General features: G+C 38.3%; 1 protein-coding gene across 2 annotated transcripts; it reads right to left on the bottom strand.

Moving 5' to 3' along the window:
* Positions 1-384: 384 nt before the first annotated feature.
* Positions 385-25246, bottom strand: BBS5 (Bardet-Biedl syndrome 5). Of its 2 annotated transcripts, XM_011960603.1 has the most exons (12): positions 24813-25246; positions 22133-22215; positions 17302-17367; positions 16573-16622; positions 16314-16441; positions 12050-12185; positions 11211-11306; positions 7204-7266; positions 5580-5714; positions 1858-1941; positions 694-717; positions 385-539 (listed from the first exon to the last, which is right to left on the bottom strand). In XM_011960603.1, exons 1-12 carry the CDS (start codon positions 24869-24871, stop codon positions 438-440), a joined length of 1026 nt encoding a protein of 341 aa, XP_011815993.1. In that variant the 5' UTR covers positions 24872-25246; the 3' UTR covers positions 385-437. The 2 variants fall into 2 exon arrangements, with proteins under 2 accessions (XP_011815993.1, XP_011815995.1); XM_011960605.1 differs by lacking the exon at positions 7204-7266 and having other exon boundaries at positions 389-539.

The raw sequence follows: 25246 nt of genomic DNA, 5'->3' as shown, positions 1-25246 counted from the left end.
TAAGCCACCACACCTGGCCAGGAGCCATGGGATATTTAAACCAGATTTTTACAATTAAGAAAGCAGAATTTTGATTATTCCATAAGAATAGTCTTTTTCTTTTAAATAATACTTTCAAAACGTTAAATGGTGCTGCATAAATTCTTTATTAAACTGAACATGATACAGTCACTTAATATCTGAAAACTAAGACTTTACAGGTATTAAGTACAAAATAAACATTTATAAACTAGGTACATTTTGATGACAATTTTAAATATAATTTTTAGAAAACTGAAGTTTTCCAAATGACTTTTTCCTCAATCATTAAAAAAACTCTTACAAGTTTTAAATATAAAAGCTGTAAATATAAAAACTATTCCATGACTTGTGGCAGGTGACTAGTATCTTTAAACTAGAGATATCTTTAATAGAAATCCATCTCAACTCAAGATCAATCAACTCATTACTTCCCAAAGTCCCTGTAGGGTGAATCCATCCTTCAATTTCTCTATTGCAAGCCCCAGTTCTTCTGAAAATACTGGTTCACGATCTTGTTGCTTTTTGGGAGACAGGAGGATAAGATGGGAATAGAGAAGGTGGGCAAGGAAGAGGAAAAAAACAAAAAAATAGGTTTCACATAAGTTTGTGAATGTGAAATGTTGGAATTTAGAAACTTTTTTCATATACTGTAGGTAAAATAAATGTCCTTACCTTATTGCCATCAGCAAAATAAGCCTATAAGACAAAGAAAATTCTATTTCACAAACTGGACATATAATATTCTAATAGATCAGTGGGCTAAGGTACTTAATTTGCAGAATGATTTTATAACTAAATGTATTTCACATTCTGTTACTGTGTAATTTTTTTTCATCTATCTCTACAATGCTAGTAGCAGAATTCACTCTGTTAACGTTTACAAGAGTTATACCTTAAGTTGTAAAAAATGTGCTTTGTAATGTATGATTAGCACTGTTAACTTGAAAGGAGATAAAAAAGAATGACTTAACCATCATATGGCAAGAAACAGGTAAAAAAGAGAAAAAAAGAAAAGAAAAAAGAATGACTTAGAAGCTATACAATTTCTTCCCTACATTTGGTTTAGAAGATGATACTGGCAAAACAAGTACTTCAATGTGTCAGCAAATGAATATAGTTTGAGGTAGTAGTATAATTATTTTATACTAATTTCACACCTTTGTTTCAAAGTATTTGTTACCAGACAGGTATTCTAGTCAGATTAACAGCCATAGAAGGGAGAAAGCACTATTATTTTGGCTATAAGTTAAATGATACCAATTTGGAAATAGGAAGGCTATTGTTCAAATATATGTCCTTTTCAAAACAAGATCCCTATAAAATAACAGATGAACGTTTCACAAAAATTAATGAAAGTATAGATTTTAAATTAATTTAATTAACAATATTTAACATGTTCTATTCACAGTATGAAAAAACTTTACATATCTAAAATCCTAAAATCCTCTGAATAACTAAGTTTTCAAAGTATTTCTTTCCTTTTTTTTTTCTTTTTTTATAGAAATGGATTTTTGCCATGTTGCCATGTTGCCGTGTTGGCCAGGCTGCTCTTGAACTCCTATCCTCAAGCAATCCGCTTGCCTCGGCCTCCCAAAGTGCTGGGCTTACACGTGTGTAAGCCACAGTGCCTGGCCTCAAAGTATTTCTGATTTTGGTAATTTAAAAGTTATTGTCACAAAAGAAATCCCTCACTAAAAATATTATCTTCAAACTCAGGTATAAGTACCATCAAAATCTCAAGTTATATGGTGTTTCACACACTTACACTATTATTTTATTAAACAAGACTGAGATAAAATCCTTAAGAAATTTAATGCTCTCCTTTGTGATGCTCACCACAAAAGCATCCGTGTGATCATCAGAGTCTATTTCTACATCATCTTGAATTTGTTCGACTGTCAGAGCTTCAAGTGGCTGGGGCTGAAAATCAGCAGATGTTAAAATGCATCAGAGACAATATTAAATGTACCATAAGAACTGTAAATACTTTTAAAATAACAGTTACAAACTACTAAAGTCTATAAAAATCATGGTATAATTCACATTGTTTTATTAAAAAACTAACTTGAGTAATAAAACTAATCAAGTAAACCTAAGCTTTCATATCTGAAGTCAGTATCATGAAAAGAACTAGAGAGAGAAATTTACACATACTTAATACTCAGATATCTTTAAAGAAAAAACTCTGAGTTGACTTTCAGTTTCTTTCACATTGTTTAGAAAAACTAAGTTTTGCATAATAGCAAATGTTCAATTTTCCTCAGAATAGTCATTATATAGAATTTGTGAAAAGTAAAAGAACTAATATTTTTATGGAATATTCTAAAGGTAAAGAATAAAATGTAGAACTAATACTTATTTATTTGTTCATTTTTCAAATATTTGAATGTCCCCTTTGTTATATTAGGTACTATGCCAGTACTAACAAGGGTTATAAAATCCTACCCTTAAACACAAAGGGTTTATAAATTACTGAGTAGAGAAAAAGATAAAACACAATGACCGATAACTAAATATTATGTTGAACCGTAAGAAACTACCCTTTTTTATATCAAAATGATAAAATATCAACACTATTATATGATTCAACCTACAAAAAGCAGTTATAACAAAGCTGAGGATAGCCTTAGTGTTTCAACCACGTTCAGAGTTGTGTGACTATGTGCAAGTAAATTAACTAAGCCTCAGTCTCCTTAACTGCGGGATAAAGATAATAATAATACGCCTCACAGTATCGTTGGGAAGATTAAATGTGATGGTGCATATAAAGTGCTTAGGGCAGTGAATGACAAACAGCAGATGTTTAACACAGTCATCCAACAACTATGAATATTCACTATTATGTGCTAGTTTTGACTGGTGGAGATATAGCCATTAAACAGACAAAAACTGCTGACTTCATGGAGATCACTTATAGTGGAGGAGACTGATTAATTCTGAAAGGAAGGGAGGAAGGAGAGAGAGAGAAAGTAAGCAAGCAGAATAAAGTGATGGGAATTACTGTTTTAGAAGAACAGTCAGGGAAGATCCTGAAGAGATGGCACTTGAGCAGGGAGTCACATGGGGTGAGACAGTGAGCTATTATGGCTAGCTGCTATTACGTACTGGGGTCAAAGAACAGGGGAAGAGAACAAATGAAACTTAGAGAATGGGTAGGGGAACTAACCTGACAAGCATCTCCCATGTGCCAGGCATTTAATGGACATGATCAATAACTTTCTAAGAAAGATTATGTCTGTTTTTCACTTTTATTTTTTTAAGAGAGAGGGTCTTGCTTTAAGAGATAGGTCACTGCTGCAGTGCAATGGCATGATCATAGCTCACTGCAGCCTCAAACTCCGGACCTCAAGCAGTCCTCCCGTCTCAGCCTCCTGAGTACTTAAGACTACAGGCGGGCCACCACCACACCTGGTTAATTTTTAAAATTTAAAATTTAATTTTTTTTAAGTTTAAAATTTAAAATTTAAATTTTATTTTAAATTTAATTTTAAATTTAAAATCTAAAATTTAAATTTTATTTTAAATTTAATTTTAAATTTAAAATCTAAAATTTTAAAATTTTAAATTAAATTTTAAAAATTTAAAAATTTAAAAAAAATTAGAGACAGGGTGTCACTATGTTGTCTTACTATGTTGAGGCTGGTCTCAAACTCCTGGCCTCACGTGATTCTCCCCCCTAGCTGCTCAAAAGTGCTGGGATTATAAGCTTAAGCCACTGTGGCTAGCCCTATATCAATTCTGAGAAAACCGAAGCTCACATTTGCTTAGGATCACAAATAAATGATGAAACTGGGATTGAAAGTCAGGTTCTAAGGACCATGCCTGTTCTGCAACATTATTTTACAAAGAAGAATAATAGCTAGAAACAGGGAAGAGACTGGTATAACTGAAAGTGTAAAATAAGATAATGGGAAAAATGAAGGAATACTTCAAAGTTTTGAGTGCAGCTGACTTTGACAGTGCCAAAAACATAAGTAAACAAATCAATAAGCAGGTTGCTGTTTTTGAGAAAAAGATGAGGAGGCCAGTTTTAGGTGTGCCAAGTTTGAGATGCTCATCCAAGTCCTAGTGTATCTTATTGACTTGCATAATTATTTAAATTACTAAGATAAATCTGAAATAAGAAATTTCACTAATATCATTTGGGATGCTCATCTATATGAAAATATTCAAGGGTATTTGGAACCATAAGCTGAAAGAATATGTCAAGGTCAGAAGGAAAGATCTAGAGTCATCCACAAAAGTACAAGTTGAAGAAGCTGAATAAGCAGGTGATATTACCAAGGAATATACAGAGAAGGCAGAGTGAAAGGGAGACTGCTCAAAGAAGAGCATGTTGGGAAGAAAAAGAAAGGATGGTTCAGATGATGAAATACATAGTGTATGTAATACAATGTCAGAAACCCAGATGCACGTTTTAGCTAGAAGGACAAATATATAGAATTTGACAGGGAGGGAAAAAATTAAGTACAAGGAGCACTACCAGGCAACAAAGGCCTCACTAAAGTCACATGCTGTAGTCCAAGAGCAGAAGGAGAGATACAACTAATGGCTGTGACATGGCTCAGCATGCAAAGAAGCCCCAGCAGGGGCACTGATCATAAAGTAAGCGGCAAGGGCACCAACAATAGAGTGCATAATGAGGGTGCCAGTAAAAGAACAGACAGCAAGGGAGTCTACAATCGAGTGATCAGTGACGGGACCAGGACAGAGAGGACAGCAAGGGCAATGGCAGTGGAGCAAATGGCAAGGGCACCTCTGACAGACTGGACAGTGACTGTCCCAGTGATAGAGCAGACAGTGGGGGGCACCAACAATAGAGGGGACAGCAAGTACATCAGAGCTAGCGCCTCTAGCAAGGGTACTAGAGTGGACAGTAACATAAGTAACAAAAGACACCTCTAATGGAGTGGGTAGTGAGGACACAACTGATAGACTGGATGATGAGGGTTCCAGCTGGAGAGACAAGTGAAGGCAAAAGAGAGCTCATGCACCTGGAGAGCAGGGAATACTAGCAGCAACCGGGAAAGAAATCATGAAGAAGACAAAGAGCAGACATGTGGGCAGGAGATGCAACATATTTCATAACTGATATGGCAGAAGTCCAGATCAACAGGAATGGATGCAGGCCGTGTTGATGTAGCCTACTCCTGGAGTTGCTATATTATGGAGTACTAAGGAAGAAGATGGTATTCATGAGGCCTATAAGGTTTGTCCATGCTCACAGGGGGCTGAAGTAAAATAAAAATCTGACAGAGTGAGAGACTCAAGTCTGTCTGTATCAGAGGAGCATTGCACATGGAAATTTACTTAGGTGGCTGCCCACCTACAAGGGCAGGTATGGAGGGCAGGAATGAATGATGAAGCAGCCAATTAGAAGACAGGTGGTAGGTACCAATTAGTGATAATCCAGGAGCTGTGCCCACTTGGGCAGAATCTGTATATTCACCATTTTAAACACAGTTCAAAATTAAATGGTGCACAGTGGTATTTACAACTGAATTTTATAGATTGCATAAAAGCAATGCAAACTTTATTTCACATACTCAACAAATTACCTTTTCTTCCATCTCATAATCAACTCCAAATATGGGACTGGCAGAATAGACTTTGTGAAGTGAATTGATTTCCTTAACTGATTCTTGTAGTTTTTCCACAGGATCTATTTTAAAGCCAAGAACATATCCACCACTCTACAAGATAAAATAATAAAAAACCCAACAAGTCTGAAGAACAGTATTCACAGTATAAGATAAATTATAGCTCAAATTGTCCTTATTTTAGAGCATAATACATAAGTTCACTTTTTCAATTACACTTTTTATTACGAAAAATTTCAAACATGTACAAAAACAGAAGAGCACAAGGGAGCCTCCACGGAGCCATCATCCAGCTTCAAGAAGCAGCAACACGTGGCCAACTCTGTTTCATCTGTAACCCCGCTCTCACCTGAACCCCTCTTCCCCCAACACAGGCTTATTTTGAAGTATATCCAAATATAAGTTCATCTGAAATATCAAAGGTAACCTTTCAAGATTTAAAAAATACACTGTAGACTGTGAAGGCCAAGGGAACTATGTTTTTCTTGAACTAGGCCTTGAAAAGGAACAGACTACATGAAAAGAAGAAAGGAAACGGGCCATCTGAGGCTATCTCCTTGAAGAATTAGGAAAGAAACGGGGCCATGATACAGTGTTTTGAGAGGAGTGTTAAAAAACTAAGTAGCATACCGTAATAGGTGAGAGTATATGTTCTGGGTTAAGAGCACATGCTTTTATGTTCAAATTCTGGTTCTACCACTAATTCACTAGCTGTAGGATACTTAGAAACTTTCCTTAACCTTTCTAAGCCTCAATTTTCTAACCATAAAATGGTTATCAAGTTGTCATATTAAATAAGAGAAACATATATGACATTTGGTACAGTTCTTGGAACAGAGTAAATACTCAATAAATGGCAGCTGTAGGCCAGGGGAAAGGAATAAGCAGACATTCATGTTTAAATTTAGAAGGTAGATAAGTAATTTTATAAATCACTTTTTAAGAATGTATTTAAAATTTTAGCCAGTCAAAACTACTACCATGAGACCAGCATGTTTTATTTAAATGCATTTCTGCAAAAACCTGGCATAATGGAGCACAGCAGGTTATAAATAGCATATAATGTGTGTGTGAGAATATAAGACCTCAAATCGTGTGTGTGTACACAAATATATGTTTGTGTTTCTCAAAGACAGTCTTGGTAAATCAGTCAGACTTGAGATCACAGCTTAGCCCCATCACTTACTAGCTGTGAGATCATGGGTAAGGTTCCTAACTTCTCAAAGCCTCAGTTCCTTGACTATAAAATGGAGGAGAAATAGTAGCTGTATTGTAGGGTTGTGTAAAGATTGAGATAATGCATGAAAAGCCCTCAGCACAATGACTTGATTCTGTCATTAATAAGTGATGATCACAAATTATCATGTCTGTCCAACAAAAAAACATAAGCAGGATTCTTCCTCTGGGGACATCTTCCTCTGGGGACAATTTCTGTATGACTTCAAACACTTCATATATAACTTCATATTAAAGCTAATATTCTTCTCAGATGTAAACTGATTACTATACAAATAAAACTAAAAATCTAGACTGTCACATAGTTTTAAAAATCAAAGATTAATAAAAATAAACAAGATCTTACCTGCTGAGAGCTTTCTATGACAAGAGCTAAACCAAATTTTGAATCTCTAATCTTTATTGAACGCTAGATACAAAATGAAAAAGAAAAACATGCAAGTTTTTATTAATTGAATAGTGACTCTTTAACTCAGTTTTTAAACTTTACACAGTATTTACTTTTCATAATCTAAAAAACAGAATTCTCCTCTTTCCTTCATTAAACTCCCGCAGAGATCAAATAAAAGAAACAAGACTGAAAATAGGTGGCAAACTTTTAAGAGGCAACACAAGAAAGACATCTCTGAAATAGGCACAAAGTTCCCTGACTCAAATATTTCTCACTTCCAGGGAGTGAACATTTTTTAAAATTAGAGACAATTAAATTAATTAGGTCTCATTCAGCCACCCAGGCCACAGTGCAATGGTGTGACCATAGCACACCACAGCCTCAAACTCCTGGGCTGAGGGATCCTCCTCCTACCTCAGCCTCCCGATTAGCTAGGACTACAGGCATGTGCCACCATGCCCAGCTACTTTTTAATTTTTTGTAGAGACAGGGGTCTCACTACACTGCCCAGGCTGGTCTGGAACTCCTGGCTTCAAGCAATCCTTTTTATTTTGTTGAGACGGAGTCTCGCTCTGTCGCCCAGGCTGTATGTAGTGCAGTAGCCAGATCTCAGCTCACTGCAAGCTCCGCCTCCCGGGTTTACGCCATTCTCCTGCCTCAGCCTCACGAGTAGCTGGGACTACAGTCGCCCGCCACCTCGCCCGGCTAGTTTTTTGTATTTTTTAGTAGAGACGGGGTTTCACCATGTTAGCCAGGATGGTCTCGATCTCCTGACCTCGTGATCCGCCCGTCTCGGCCTCCCAAAGTGCTGGGATTACAGGCTTGAGCCACCGCGCCCAGCCAAGCAATCCTTCTTTCTCAGTCTCCCGAAGTGCTGGGGTTATAAGCATAAGCCACGGTGCCCAGTCTGAACTTTCAAACAAAAGACTAGGAATCTTTCAGTTTTGGTAAGCCAGTGTCTTTTGTAGCTCCTAAGGCTAGATGAGTTTGTTAAAGTCACATGTGCCTTCTGTTTCTTCCATCATAGGTGGCTACATTCTTAAAAGAACCTCCATTCTATTTAAGTTTTAAAAATAAGTTTGACTATTTATCACTAGACATCAAGGAAGGTTGGGATAGATCAAGTGTCATTAACATCAACTGGTAAATGTGATGTGAGGACTAAGCTTGGTCAGCGGAAGATAGGCGGTGACACCAGTGGCCTGGGAGAAGGGGAGAGTAGACACAGAATGGCAGGTAGGGCCTGTAGAAGTGACAGAAAATGTACCTGCTGGCAGGGTACGGGAGAACCACGGAGGACCTAACACTATGACCAGGAGACCGAAAGCCCAGAGAAGGTTAATCTGGCAGGTGATGATGGGATGCCATGCTTCTAGACAGACAGGCAACTTTGAGAAACAGACTGAGAAAAAGAAGAAAGGCTTTGATGATAATTGTTATGAAAACCTGGCCTTTCACCCGGGCTACTTTACACCCCACCAAGAGTATATACAATCCCAGGTAAGAATCATAGGACACTGGCTAGGGGCGGTGGCTCATGCCTATAATCCCAGCACTTTGGAAGGCTGAGGTGGGCAGACTGCTTAAGTCCAGGAGTTTGAGACCAGCCTGGGAAACATGGCGAAACCCCGTCTCTACAAAAATTACAAAAAAATTAGCCAGGTATGGCGGTGCATGCCTGTGATCCCAGCTGTTCGGGAGGCTGAGGTGAGAGGATCACCTGAACCTGGGAGGTGGCGGTTGCAGTGAGCCAAGACCATGCCACTATACTCTAGCCTGGGTGACACAGGGAGACCCCTGTCTATAAAAAGAAAAAAAGAATCACAGAACACTGGCATTCTGGCTTTCAATAGGTAATCTAACCAGGTGTCTGTGGGTGACACAGGCTGGTAAGACAGAAACTGGCAAGAGGCTGATATAAATATCTATAGGAGTGGGGTCAGGGTAATGGCTGAGGTGTAGAGCTGAAGTTAGACTGACTGCTGCAGTGACAGACTGTGATGATATCAGATTGCAAGTTGTTTGGGCCGCTTGAATTCATTCCAGAGGCCATATTTGGCAATTCTATTCTTAAATAACAAAAAGAACAGAAAGCACAAGGTTGTTTACTACTCAGTAATTATTCAGCATAATAGAAGTTAGGTTAGGCAAGCTATAACACGTTAATGCAATATAAAAAAGCAATAGAAATACAAACACCAATTTGTCAAATACCTATGTAGATTTTGTTACATTGTCCCAGCCTTGATTATAAATTCTTATGTTTCTTTTTATAGCAAGAAATAATTTTCTTCCTATGAGATTCTATGGCTTTCTGTTTAATATGTTGCTTTTCTCCATCAGACTGAAAGTCCCTTGATGGCAGGAACTGTATACTGGTTCATGATTTTCATGATTGTGTCTCTAGCACCTGGCACAGAGTAGGTACTCAAAATTTGGCATAAAAATGAATGAATGATCAGAAATTTTAAAGAAACTCAGAAATCAAATAATTTAGCCAAAGATAGGGCTGGGAATATTTTGTAAAGAATTAGTCTTCTCATGGACCAGGAATTCTTTTCTTAAAAATAGTATTTTCCGCGCCGGGCGCGGTGGCTCAAGCCTGTAATCCCAGCACTTTGGGAGGCCGAGACGGGCGGATCACGAGGTCAGGAGATCGAGACCATCCTGGCTAACACGGTGAAACCCCGTCTCTACTAAAAATACAAAAAAAAAACTAGCCGGGCGAGGTGGCGGGCGCCTGTAGTCCCAGCTACTCCTGAGGCTGAGGCAGGAGAATGGCGTAAACCCGGGAGGCGGAGCTTGCAGTGAGCTGAGATCCGGCCGCTGCACTCCAGTCTGGGCGACAGATCGAGACTCCGCCTCAAAAAAAAAAAAAAAAAAAATAGTATTTTCCAGGTATCACATACATTCTGTCTACTCAATAAATATTAATAAAACTCTTTAGTCTTAAGACTATATATCCTACAATAAGGGCAATTATCACAGGATAACCTCATGAGATTTTCATTAACTATTTTTATGTTCCATCTAATTTGTTCTAGAATTCTGTAAGTAGTTTCTTCACATAAAATGAAATTATTTAGTGGATTGAAGTTTACAGTTCGTTTCACTGAGTCACTTATTTATCATAGCAGCAGCAGAGTACAAAGAACTATCTTTAGCTCTACTCCCCAAACAAACTGGTCTCAGATACAGTCAGTTCTTATTTTGAATTTTAACAGTTTTGTTTTTTTTAAAAAAATAGAGAAGGGGTCTAGCTATGTTGCTCATGCTGGTCTCGAACTCCTGACCTCGAGCAATCCTCCCGCCTCAGCCTCTCAAAGTACTGAGATTACAGGAATGAGCCACCATGCTTAGCCTGATTTTAACAGTTTTAACTGAACTTAAGCTGAAAGTATTATCACAAAAAATCATCTTGATTCCTTTCACTAAAGCTGTGGTATGAATCCAGCTTGTATTACATTCTGTATCTAAATACAATGAAAGCAGTTCATTTGCAGAATTAATAAATTCCTTCTGGCTTTTAAAAGCTTTAGAGCAGAAAGTGACAAGAGAGCCAAGAAAAACTGTGGATCAGTGTGCTAAAGCTATGCCAAGGAAGCACCACACACCTGTCTCATGAAAAAGTTACAGAAAACTTTAATAATTAAAGCCCTCTGGATGGAATCTAAGACACCTTACTCTGTATAACTATTAAATTTTTAGAATCCAGTATATTTCTATTCTAATAGCAAGTTGATAATGGTGCTGCTTCTCTGGAATGTAGTACAATTGGATCTTTTCTACATTGAAATATTTCATAGTAAATTATCAACATCTTTAAAATATGCTCTCAGCTAATAACTGCTACCACTGAAAAAAGGGAGAGAGAACTCATCTAATCCTAAAAGTCCAATTAACTATTGAACAAAAATATTTATTTTATGTTAAAATAAGGTCATCAAAATGTATGTACTTACAATTTGCAGATATGGTATACTGACATTAAAACTGTCATTCATATTTGCATGCCATACAATTCTCACATTGGTAATAAAAAAGGTTCCTAAATTGCCCTGTAAAAGACGGCAATGAGATACAGAAATGATCATTTTTTAAAATACCTGTTCTTAATTTTCTAATCACCAGAATAACTTATTTTTACAGCAGCAAGAAATACCAAAATTGAGTATCAATGACTTCATCATTCATCGATGGCAGTACAATTAGATGACTGACAGCCTGGACTCTTAAAGTCAGGCTGCCTAATCATTAAACTATTAGTACCTACCAACTGTCTGACCACAGGGAAATTTCTTCTTGATGTATTTTGTCAAATGTAAAATGGAGATCTGATTAAATATCCCATGTAAATCAATCCCTTAGCACAGTGCCTAAATGTTAGACCTTACTAAAATTATCAATCAAAACCTTGGACAGGTTAAGGCAAAGGAGTTGTGGCAAGAGAGAGAAACAAAACATATGTAACAGCCCCCAACAATCCACATTAGATTGTGTTCTTTATAAGGGTAGGAGTGGAGTTACTCTGTTCCATAGTTAGATCTTTACCACCTAGCATAGCACCAGGAGTTTTTGATTCATTAATTAAGGAGACATTCCAGGATTATCAGGTATTTCATTGTATTGAATTGAAAATAGGGATGTTATTGTCAGCCTAACTTGTACTTATCGAAAAATAATATGCTTTCCTATAATGCTAATTTTAACAATTAGAACTGACTACATAAATCCAACGATGAATGGAAAAATGATTACCAAAACACTCTCCCAAAAGGTTCACGAGTTCTTTACACAGTACCTGATCACTGGATAAATTCCATACTCCATTTATCTTATCATATACATGTTCTTGTGGTAACAGTCTTAGTTGCTTGTTCTGAATTAGTGCACTTCTTAATTTAAAATCACGATACATTTTAGAAGTTTCATACGCTCTGTGAAAAAGAACAAACAAAAGACAATCCGAACTGAAAATGTGATTTTCTTGGGTTATGTTTACTTACTTACTAAAATATACAGTTGTTAGTATTTATGAACATTACTCAAATAATTATGATAAATTTAATATTTTTATTTCTTTTTAAAAATTGTTTTTATAGAGACAAAGTCTCAATACCTTGCCCAAGCCAGGCACAAACTCCTGGGCTCAAGTGATACTCCTGGCTCAGCTTCCAGAGTAGCTGGGACTATAGGCATGTGCCACTGCACCCAGCTATGTTTTTCTTTTTAATAAGGTCTGGCAATTACAGTTTTTTGTAGAATTTGTCATTTTAGTGTATTATTTACATATTTTATCTCAATAACCTATTTTTTTTTTTTTTGAGATGGAGTCTCACTCTGTCATCAGGCTGGAGTGCAGTGGTGCAATCTTGGCTCACTGCAACCTCTGCCTTCTAGGTTCAAGTGATTCTCCTGCCTCAGCCTCCCGAGTAGCTGGGACGACAGGTGCATGCCACCATGCCAGGCTAATTTTTGTATTTTTAGTAGAGATGGGGTTTCACCATGTTGGCTAGGATGGTCTCGATCTCTTGACCTCGTGATCTGCCCGCCTCAGCCTCCCAAAATGCTGGGATTACAGGCATGAGCCACCGCACCTGGCCCCTATTTTTCAATACATATGGAAATTGCTTTTTCTATCAAAATGCTACCTTTTCTTCATTTCCTTGTTTTTCAAAGGACATAAACAAGTGTCCAATTATTAATGCTTTTTCTCAGCCAGGCACAGTGGTTCATACCTGTAATCCTAGCACTTGGGGAGGCTGAGCTGGGCAGATCACTTGAAGTCAGGAGCTTGAGAACAGCCTGGCCAACATGGTGAAACCCTGTCTCTAGTAAAAATACAAAAATTAGCCAGGCGTGGTGGTGCGCACTTGTAGTCCCATCTACTTGGGAGGCTGAGGCAGAAGAATTGCTTGAAACCAGGAGGCGGACGTTGCAGTGAGCTGAGATTGCGCCACTGCGCTCCAGCCTGGGCCACAGAGTGAGACACTGTCTCAAAACAAAAACAAAAACAAAAACAAAAACAAAAACAATTACTTTTTCTCACTGCAACCTGAAAACATGCTCATATCTACCTCTATACAGAAAACTAGAATGAATCTGTACTGATTCCAAAAGGGACCCTAAAGGGAGAAGGGGGAAGGAGGAAGAGAAGAACGGGGAGAGAGAGGGGGAGAAAGAGGGAGGAAAAAGGAGAGGGGGAGGGAGAGAAAGAGAATTAAATCCCTATAATTTTTTCAATGTCTATTGATAATAAATAGAGAAACCCTGATTAACTTTTGATTAATTTTAATATTTCACATAAACAGGCTAAGTTACCTATTTAACAAAAGTAAAGTTTTCTTAGCCTTAATAACAACAGATTCATATATTCAATGTTGAACTTCTAATTTTTATTTTAATTAATCTTTTAATATATAAATTGTGAAAGAGCAGAATTTTAGCACTCTGCTTGTAAATCTTAATTTTCTTTAGTGCTGTTATCTTCAATACTTAACCAGTGGAAGAAATGGAAACTATTTATGCTATAAATTATATTTTTGGAGAAGCACATAGTGTTTTTAATACTATTAAAGACAAGCAGCTTCTGTTCCCTTCATATTCCATTTAGCACTTTTCATTTCACAGTACTTCTTTAAGTGAAATAAAGAGCTAAGGTTTAGGTATATGCCCAAGAAAACTGAAAACATACACTGACATAAAACTTATACACAAATGTTCATAGTAACATTATTCATAATGGCTAAAAAGTAAAAAACCCAAATGTCCATCAACTCATGAACAGATAAACAAAATGTGGTATGCCCATACAATGGAATATTCTTTAGCTACAAAAAGGAATGAACTATTACTACTACTGATACATGCTACAACATGGATGGACCTTGAACACACTGTCTAAGTGAAAGAGGTCAGACATAAAAGGCCACATGTTATATGATTCCATGTAAATGAAATTTCCAGAATAGGCAAATCCAAAGAGACACAAAATAAATTAGAGGTTGTCAGGGGCTGTGGAGGGGAGGGAATGGGGAATGATTGCTATGGGTAAGGGGCTCATTTTGGGAGTGATGACAATGTTCTGGAATTGGATCTTGGCAATAGTTGAACAGTACTGTGAATATACTAAAACTATCAAACTGTATACTTTAAAATTGTAAATTTTATGTAAAACTTTATGTGAATTATATCTTAATTAAAAATTAAACCATTATATAGATCAAAACATCAATAAAATTAAAAATCAAATAACAAACTAGGAAACTAAATATTTGCAATATATATGACAGCTAAGGGCATAATTAAGAAATTTATAAGAAGCCAAAAATACATAAAATATATGAAAAATGTCAACTTCACTGGCAAATACAAATTAAACAAATACACACATATATACACATACATACACAATTATATACACACATATATACACATACATATGTGTGTATATCCTGTCATCTTAGCAAAGCTTGAAAAAAAAAAAACATAGCACTTAGGGCTGGTTTAAAAAAGAAAAGAAGCCGAGGTAGTAAAAAGAATTTAGCAAACAAGAAGAAGAAAAAATATAAAAACAAAACAGACTGGGTGAAGTGGCTCACATGTGTAATCCCAGCACTCTGGTAGACCAAGAAAGGAGAATCACTTGAGCCCAGGAGTTGGAAACCAGCCTAGACAACAAAGTGAGACCTGGTCTCTACAAAAAAAAAATTTTTCTTTTTTTGAGATAGAATCTCGCTCTGTTGCCCAGGCTGGAGTGCAGTACAGTGATCTCAACTCACTGCAACCTCCATCTCCCTGGTTCAAGCGATTTTCCTGCCTCAGCCTCCTGAGTAGCTGGGATTACAGGCATGCACCACCATGCCCAGCTAATTTTTTTGTATTTTTAGTAGAGGCAGGGTTTCACCACGTTGGTGGGGCTGGTCTTTAACTCCTGACGTCAAATGATTCACCCGCCTGAGCCTCCCAAAGTGGTGGGATTACGGGCATGTGCCACCACGTCCGGCTTTAGAAAAACATTTAAAAAATTAGCAGAACAGGGTGGTGCACACCTGTAGTTCTAGCTACTCAGGAGGCTAGTGCAGGAAGATCGTTTGAGCTCAGGAGTTTGAGGCTTCAGTGAGTTATGATTGCACCACTATACTCCAGCCTGGGTGACAAAGCAGGACACTACCTCTATTAAAAAAAAAAAAAGGCTACAAACCTAAAACAAACCAAAATACCAATAAAACTCTTCAGGGAAAACACTCAAACATGCTACCTATTAGAAACACTCTACCGATTAGAAAAATAATCTTTTAAATTAATTAATTATGCAACTTGTTTAGCTATATTGAATGAATTCTTTATTTCACTTTACCTACCTTGGTAGCTAATTTAATCTGGTAGAAGTTTTTAATGAATCTTCAGTAGTTTTATGTGTTTTATAAATACCTTCAAAGTGTTTATTAAATGATAATAAAACATGTTCTTCTCAATATCTTTCTGATGTTTACAACAGAGCTTGGAGGAAGATGGTACCACACTTCTAAGCTTTATTCTCTACAACAGGGGTCCCGAACCCCCGGGCCACCAATAAAGGGGTACTGGTCAGTGGCCTGTTAGGAACCAGGCTGCCCAGCAGGAGGTGAGTGGTTAGGGAGTGAGTGAGCAAGGAAAGCTGAGCTCTGCCTCCTGTCAGATCAGCTGCGGCATTAGATTTTCATAGGAATGCGAACCCTACTGTGCACTGCACATGCGAGGGATCTAGACTGTGCCCTCCTTATGAGAATCTAATGCCTGATGATCTGTCACTGTCTCCCATCACCCCAGATGGGACCATCTAGTTGCAGGAAAACAAGCTTAGGGCTCCCACTGATTCTACATTATGGTGAGTACATAATAATGATATAAATAAAGTACAATAAATGTAATACACTTGAATCATCTCGAAACTATACCCTCACCCAATTCGTGGAAAAACTGTCTTCCATGAAACTGGTCCCTGGTGCCAAAAAGGTTGGGGACTGTTGCAGTCTAAAACCATAAACTAAAAATATTCAATAATCCATAAAGTATTACTATACCTGTGTACTGCCATCACAGAAGTAAAAAGTCTAGGGCTTCCAGGAACCAAATTTGTAAATATAAATTCAAAACGAGTGCTGTTACATTTTGTTAGTATATAAAGAGCTTCAGTTTGGCCTCGTAATTTCTGTAAGGACAAATTTATTTAAAAGTTCAGATTTTAAGAGCAATTTCTCCTTTATAGTGAAAACAAACATCAACCTCAAATACCTAGTTTCTTTAATATATATATATTTCAATAAGATTTTTTAGACTTACAGAGTTAGCAGTCCTTGTTGTAATATTCAATATGCAATTGTAACCGACAGCTAAAATCCAAAAGCAAAGAATGTAAAGAGCATGATACGGCACACTGAGAAAAAATACTTTTCTAAAAAAAAAAAAAATAGGTATATACAGAACTTTTAACAGTTTAAAAAATTAAACATATATAGAAATAAACTTTTAAAAGTTTTACAGAAATAACTATAAATTTAAATAATTAAAAAAACTAGAGGGTCAATTCTGTCTCTTTGAACACACAAAAATATAACACAGGAAAAAGGAAGTCTTCATCCCTAAAAGCTTCTGCAGCATTCTTTACTGAAAGTTTTAGCACTACTACTAAAAAAGAACAAGTCTAGCTGGATTATCTAAAATACTTTTAAAAAATAAGTGAAACAAAATTTAACACAATGAAGAGCTTATACTTTTATTACAGCTTCTTCCTTCTTTGGGATTAATCAAAACAAGGGATAGCATGTTCTCAAAAATAATCAAAAAACAAGAACCAGGGTCAAAGCCCTAATCTCACATATGTCCAAGACACAAAATGGACAAAAATAATAATGGATAATTTCGTTTGCATTATGATGTCTAGGATTTCTGAAGGTGTTTTATTTTTATCAACTTAAGATTTTTACATACTTCTTTGGTATCAAAGGCACCATGCAAATTCACCTGACAAAGGATTTTTTTTCTTCAGACTTGTCTAACAAAGATACTTACAAACATTGACTCTTGATAATGCCAAAGAGTGCCAGAGAATTCTTAAATTTGTTACCAAGAGTCTACCTAAAAGCACACAGACAAAAAATAGGTTAACTTAAATAAGAACTCATTTTTGCAGCACTGAATGAGGTGGTTATGGAACTTCTGGCCTAGTACCAGAAGCAACACTCAGATATTTTTCATGTATTTATTAACTGAAAATATTGTGTACATCCAACCTATATAAGGTATAAAATACATGATTTGGAATCCCAGAGAAACAAAATTTGACAGTTATATGAGGGATACAGATGTTCTCTGCCAATAGCTTTGCTCTAACTCAAACTGACTGAGGAAAGAATTGTGTACTAGTTTTTTTGTCTTGGTAGAAGCTGTTCTGGGGTCCAGCAAGTCATATGTGTACAACTGAGAATGAATATAGGATAATTACACAGCTATTCACTGAAATCACACTTTTCAAAGAACTCTCACACACATGCTAATCCTTGCTATATGAGTACTTTCTTAGCAGTTCTCATTTAAATGAACCATATATTTATACACATAATTTTGCTGTGAGCAAACTATTTTGTTCCTAAGAAGTTATGGTCAGGCTGAAGTCTATTTAAGGTTTTATACTTTTTGATCTTAGCATCAGACTGATATTCATATACTGAAGTACAAAGTTAGATACTTCATTTCTCAAAATGTGTCCTGTACAATAGTGATCCCTTACTGATGCTCCAAGAAAAAAACAATAAATTTGAGAATGGCATACTAGGTGTATTAGAGATGTACAACACAATTAGCATATTATCATAGCTTTGAGATATTCTGAAATAATAAGACTCACTTTGTTTAAACAGATTATTTCACCAACAAATTACAATCATAAAATTCTTTTTATGAGTAATCTACAGCCAGCCAGATTATACTATTTCTGAAAACCTCTACAATGTCTAAAATCAGAGAAACTAGGTCTGTATGAATACTTGAGTGAAACTGGATAGCAAATGTGGCTCTAAAAAAGATGAACACATTCTCAAGGGAGATTGTGGAAAATTACAGAATATGTTTGACAAACAATAAGTAACCCAGCATAGCTGGATTATAAAGTTCACACAAGATCACAGAAGACTAGGTATAGTATCCTTCAGTTATTGGTCCAGTGGAAAACAGATGGCACACTCAAGTTAGGATAACTGAGGTTTATTTACAAAAGAGGGAGCAGCAGTTCATGAAATCTGGAAGAAACAAGAGTCCTATGGAGCTGACTGCTTTGAGAGGAGAAACACAGCCAGCCCTTCATTGGGAAGGAACCAGGGCAATAAATACCCAGACCTCATACTCCTGCCTCCTTTTGATCTTCTGCCATGGCTCTTCCCACTGGAAGCAAGAGTGTACAAGGAACCCTTAGATGTACTCTATACCAGTTATCTTTCCAGGGCAAGGGGAACAGGGTGGAGAAGAATGCTGGACCTGGATGGACAAATGGAAGACAGCAGCACAGGTGATAAAAGTTGTTTTTGGATATACTAGAAGTTCTTCAATGCTAGACAAATAAGTTCAGACTTAGATCTATTAGGAATGGAGGTAGTAGAGTTGGGGGTGAGGTTGAGGATTGGAATTACGGAGGACTAAAAATTTTTGAGAAGAGAATAATGACCCTACCAGTTTAGAAATCAATGTAGGCAGTTAGGTTCATCACCTAGCTACGTGACCTTGGAAAAGTAAACTCATCTCTCTATTCCTCAGTTTCCTCATTTGAAAATAAATATGACTGCATCTACTTTAAATTTTTTGTTTTATTGTTTTCATTATTGTTAAATGAGATTATGTTTATATAAAAGATTCAGAACAGTGACTGTCAATAAACATTCCCTAAATAACAGCTATTTAAAAAATAATCCTTTGCAAACTCATTTTTGACTTTTTTTTTTTTTTTTTAAATATAGATACACCGGTTTTCCTTATGCCATTTTACCTAGGCAACATTTTATCTCTACAAATGTGCTATGGGCTCAGGACATCTATGGATTCTTTTACATTTTTATGTCAGTCCCAGGAGAAATTATGGAGTGGGAAGGGTTTGCCATATAAAACCACCAACCACCTGTTTGCCTTTTTCTTTGCTCTTGGTATATCTCCTACAATCTCTAGGATTTTTAATGCTACCTCTTTTCTGCTGAAGAACCCCAGCCTACAGCTCCAAACCCAGTGTTCCAGACATGGACTTTCCTCTCTATCCTGCCTAACACCAAAATATAGTTGTCCCTGTTTCTGCTAATCTCCCAAACACTGAAATATGGCTGTCCCTTTTATTCTCACACAGCCTTTTAATACAATATTTTAATCCTTTACAAACTCATTTCTATAACTGACTTTCTGATCATAGATACATTATGATACATTATGTTTGCCTTATGCCATTTTACACCTAAGCAACATTTTATCTCTACAACTGGGCTATGAGCTATGGGCAGTATACAAAGCTAATCTGATAAATTCAAGTCAGGGTACTAACAGTTGAAAATGGATTAAATGTGCTAATCTTCTGGGATACAGTTTTAACATAGGGGGCTCTTGACCTTGGCAATGTCTTAACTTGGTCATTTTCAAACTGCTGAAAGGGAGGGGAAGGAGATGGCTAGAAGGCAGTATTCCCCTTCCATTTTTTAACTCCTTAATGACCAGAAGCGCTGCGTACTCCTGTAAAATTTCTAAAGGTTTTTGAAGTCTGGCGCGCGCACGCGCACGCACACACACACACACACACACACAGTTATTTCTACTTTTATTTTGAGACAGGGTCTTGCACTATCACCCAGGTTGGAGTGCAGTGGCATGAACATGGCTTACTGTAGCCTCAACCTTCTGGGCTCAAGTGATCCTCCCACCTCAGCCTCCCCAGTAGCTGAGGTCACAGGCACACGCCACCACACCTGGCTAATTCTTTTTATTTTCTGTAGAGACAGGGTCTTCTTATGTTGCCCAGGCTGGTCTCTAACTCCTGGCCTTAAGTAGTCCTCCCATCTTGGCCTCCCAAAGTACTGGAATTACAGGCAAGAGCCAGTGTAGTTGGCCTATTTTTATTAATAGTAGGATTTCAGGCACTGGAGATTTCTGGTCAGGCGGGCTTTCTGCCCTTCCTACTCTAAAGTATTAGTACAGGATTCCGCACTCAATGAGTATCTGAAGAATCAAAAAATGTTCTATTAAGAGTTCCTGCCAATCTGTATGAGACTTTCTCTTGGCTTTCTCAAGTTAATTCAGATTTCGTCAAAATACAGCCATCTTGATAGCTGGGATTATTATTCCACCCTCAAAAGCACAAACTAAGACTTCTTGTTTGCTGCTAGATCTTCATACTCCACTCTCATCTGAGCCCGACAGACACCAGGAAGCATTTCAGAAGTATGATCTAAGCATTACTTTAAGGATAGGTCCTAATCACTAAAAGGATCTGCCTGTAGGTGGTGGCAAGTGGGCAGCAGGCCCCTTTCTAAGCCTTTCTTCTCTGAGGGGAACCACCCTCACCTCTATCTCCATTATTTCCTTTGGTGTCTTCAACTGAATCTAAACAATCAATAAAATCTCCAGGTCTTGTTTTCATTTGCCTAAAATGAATATAAAGGTCTGAATTTTATACCTACCACTATACCTGCTTACCATCTATTAGGGACATATTTACTATCTAACATGTCTCTATTAAGAGACATATGTACATTAGCCGGGAGCAGTGGCTCATGCCTGTAATCTCAGCACTTTGGGAGGCTGAAGTAGGTGGGTTACTTGAAGTCAGGAGTTCGAGACATATGTACATAAAAGAGCCAGCAGCATAAATAATACTGTACCAAAAGTTCATGCATTTAAAAATAAGGTCTCTGAGGGAAACCACCCTCAGAGAAGAAAGGCTTATAACAGGGCCTGCTGCCTACACGCCACCCCAGAGCAGATCAGAAGAAAGTCTCAGGAAGCAAGCAGCCACTCAAAGGGCTACAGTAAGCATGTTCTGCCAATAATGGTTATCGTTCCTTCTCTATGATTTATTGATTCCTCCTTTCCTGAATGAAGTCTGCTCTATTTCCCCACCTACCCCTTTCTAATAAGAGGTTTACATCCCTCCCTCTAAACTTCTCCCCCGAAAACATATGCTGGATACATTAAGCTGCCATTCCACATCTTCTATTTTTTTTTCCTTGGAAGTAATGATGCTTCCAAGACCTACTGGTCACTGGCTCCAGACAGCTGCTATGGGCAGGCTGGACTTTTAAAAGTTCCAACCTTGGGGAGATTTGGTTTGGGAGGGGCTCTAGGGTCCAGCTGTGCTGGTCCTTGGTGACAGTCAGAGAAATCTCACAGGATTTTCTAGTACTTGACCTACAAATAGATTTCACAGTGCAGGACTAAATTTGCTCCCCACATATCCATGTCTAGGTGACAACCAGAGGTGACTGATGGTGCATTACTCCTGAATTTTTAAAAAGGAAGCATGGCTCCAGGTACTACAGCTATGACCTACTTATATTTCACTACCCTATATCCTTTTTTTGGAAAGACAGATCCAATGGTCAGAACTAATGCCCCTTGCAAACAGGTCTACTTGAGTTTTAACAGTTACGTTGGATAAACGTGATGTTAGAACCGGGACTTACTGAATGACCAAACTACATGTTTAATACCTATCCTTTCTTCTGTTTAAATCTGAGAAAAGTCTTATATGAATTTAACTCTCCCCTTCTCACAATTACACTGACAAATGATGCTGTTTCATATATTCTCCAGCTAATATGATTCAACATTTGTAAATTAAATCAGGAATATAAAATACATTTAAAAATATACTCACCTCTATCTCCATTATTTCCTTTGGTGTCTTCAACTGAATCTAAACAATCAATAAGGACTTCTCCAGATCTTGTTTTCATTTGCCTAAGGTGAATATAAAGGTTTGAATTTTATGGCTACAACTATACCTGCTTACAATCTATTTAGGGAGAAAAAAGACATATGTACATAAAACAGCTAACAGCATAAATAATACTGTACCAAACGTTCATGCATTTAGAAATAAGGTCTTCAAGAACTTCAAGAACCTGCAGATCAGTGGGGCCTGGAGTGATTAGAGCCATCTGGAGTAAGCCAGATTGGCAGGAGGTGTTGAATTTTGAAAAATAAAAGGAAAAGAAAAGAGAGTCCTGATTAAAGACCAGGAATAAGAAATGGTAAGGACATGGGAGAAGGCTAGTCAAGCTAGGAAAGAAGGACCATATTGGGAGGTAGTGAGAGAAATACTGTTGGATAACTAAGGAAGAACCAGACTATGGAGAACTCAGAATGGCAGTCTGATAGATTTAGGCCTTATCCTGTGGACAGGAGAGAACCTTCAGAGGTTTCTCAGTAGAGGAAAGGACATCAGAAAATTATGGAAGGAATGGTTAATTTTGTATGGGCTGGGTGTGGTGGTTCATGCCTGTAGTCCCAGCACTTTGGGAGGCCAAGGCGGGCGGATCATGAGGTCAGGAGTTTGAGACCAGCCTGGCCAGTATGGTGAAACCCTGTCTCTACTAAAAATACAAAAAAAAAAAAAATTAGCCAGGTGTGGTGGCATGCACCTGTAGTCCCAGCTACTCAGGAGGCTGAGGCAGGAGAATCGCTTGAACCCAGGAGGCAGAGGTTGCAGTGAGCCAAGATTATGCCACTGCACTCCAGCCTGGGCAATAGAGGGAGACTCCATCTCCAAAAAAAAAAAAAAAAAAAGAAAAAAACTGTATGAAAGGCATCTTCGGAACTTAGCAAATAGATACAGGTGACAAAAGGAAACAAGAGCAGCTTGCTGACGGATAGAATAGATTCTACAGTGTCCAAAAAACCTAGCAAACTATCTAAAAGAGCCTTCTAATACATTCTTCATAGAGTCAACTCAATTACCTATTGAAAATACACATATGACCATATCATTTCCCTGCTTAAATGCCTTCTATATCCTCCCGGTGCCTAGAAGTTGTTAAGTCCAAAATCCTGGGCTAAAAATGTCACAATCTGGCTAATTTATCTCTCTATTTGTACCTCCAACCTCTCTCTGCAGCAGACCCTGCCTTTACCCGATGAGGTTACAGCTCCAAGACTCTGCTTCTAACGCTTAATTCTTTTCTTCTTTTCTGGAATACTCGCTTCCTGTCTACCCTGACAAGGCTCTGCCCATTCTTCAGGGACCAGCTTAAATAGTATGAATATTTATTCTTCAAGGACTTCACCTGGCAGAATAAATTGTTCTGTTTCTATCAGTCTCAGTTTTTCGTTCATTTTTTTTTTTCAGAATGGTACTTACCACATTTATTATAGTAGTTGTCTATATGTATCTCCTGCACGAGAATGGGGGGATATGAGTATCATTTCCCATTATTTTCTGTCTCTAACTATCGGCACAGTAACTAGCACATAGTAAGCACTGATAAATGTTTACTAATGTTAACGAAACGGACTTTTGTTTGGATTAAGAACCCTACAAGAAAGACCAAAAATGTCATAGAATGTGCGCAATGTTACTATAGTCCGTAATTTTACGAATTCCTTTCTGTTTCTTCTTCTTACAAGGCCTCACATGTTAGCATTAGATATCTAGCCTCTATTTAACCTGGAAAATGTATCAATATTTCATTTTTCCATCTTAGGAGGTGAGGTCCATGATAAGGGGACGATTCCATCTAAGGAGGGGAGGTCCATGATAAGGAGCTATAAGCAGCAGCTAAGAAGCTCCATGTAATTAATCCAGAAATCTTAGCTTTAGCGTTTCTCAACACTTAGTATTCCAACCGCCATTTCCCGCCCTGGATTTTGGGGCAGGAGGTTTCTATCCACTTTCTCTTTAACCATACTTTACAAAAACAGGGCTTCTATTTAAAGTATAATTTCTAAGAACAGGCCGCAGAAGAAGGCTCCTTCTTGTTGGTGATTTACATGAATAACTAGTGAAAGCTTACCAAGGACATAAAGTTTGCGTGGTTAGGAATTTTTGAAGACTGCCTACTCCCACCTCCCTTATTTTACAGACTTGAGGATTCTAGCTTGAATGATGAAGACCTCCGTCCAAGGGCCCACACTGTGTGTCGATATTACACATCTAGTTTTAGAACCCTCGTTTCCTGAGCTCCTGACCTACGTTCCTTCCATGAAACTGAAATTCCAAGCTCACGTGGGTGTATACGGGACGCCAAGCCCTGCGTGGCCCCGGTCGTGCTCAGGTTCACATTCCTGATCCGTCCCGCAGGCCAGGATGAGGGACCGGAGGTCGCATGGGACCAAAACTGTGTAATCCAGACGCGCTCTTGCCGCGGCGCCCGCCTCGGGAGGGCCACAGTGGCCCAACCAGAGCCTAGGGTCCCTCGAAGCGCGGACTACCGGCGCAACCCTCCCACCCTCGCCAGGGCCGCGAGCTGAGGAGGTGCAGACTCCGCCCGCGGGTCCCTAACGTGCACCGCGGCGCCCTCTACAGGGTTGCAGACCCCTAGGGAATCTTGGAGACTCACTGCGAGGACAGGTCGAAGCGGACATCTCGGTCCTCCCAAAGCGCATCCAGCACCGACATGGTGAACAAGGCCCGCGGCGGGCCGTCTCCGCAGCCGTGGAGGCCCAGCCGCGTCCCTCTGGCTCCAAGGCAACGGGCCGCCTCTGTCACGACGTCTACGGCGGGCGCCGAGACTCAAGCTTCCTCGAGAGTGCGCGCGCGTCGCCCAGCTCTTGCGCATACTTAAGCCGATTTGAGATGCGAGGTAGGGTTTAGGAGGCTCTGAGAAGCCCAGCTGTGTCCGCGGAGGGAGCGTGCCTGATCTATGGGCGACCTTCCTTGCCTCCAAACAGACATCCTTTAGTCATTATACCCCTCTTCTTATTTCTCTTCGCCTTCAAGAGATTTCAGTTTTTAGCCGGGCATGGTGGCTTCTGCCTATAATCCCCGCACTTT

This window comes from Colobus angolensis, unplaced genomic scaffold, assembly GCF_000951035.1.
Source record: "Colobus angolensis palliatus isolate OR3802 unplaced genomic scaffold, Cang.pa_1.0 Scaffold517, whole genome shotgun sequence".
Lineage (NCBI taxonomy): Eukaryota > Metazoa > Chordata > Mammalia > Primates > Cercopithecidae > Colobus > Colobus angolensis.
This window is presented reverse-complemented; position numbering and strand designations above follow the sequence as displayed.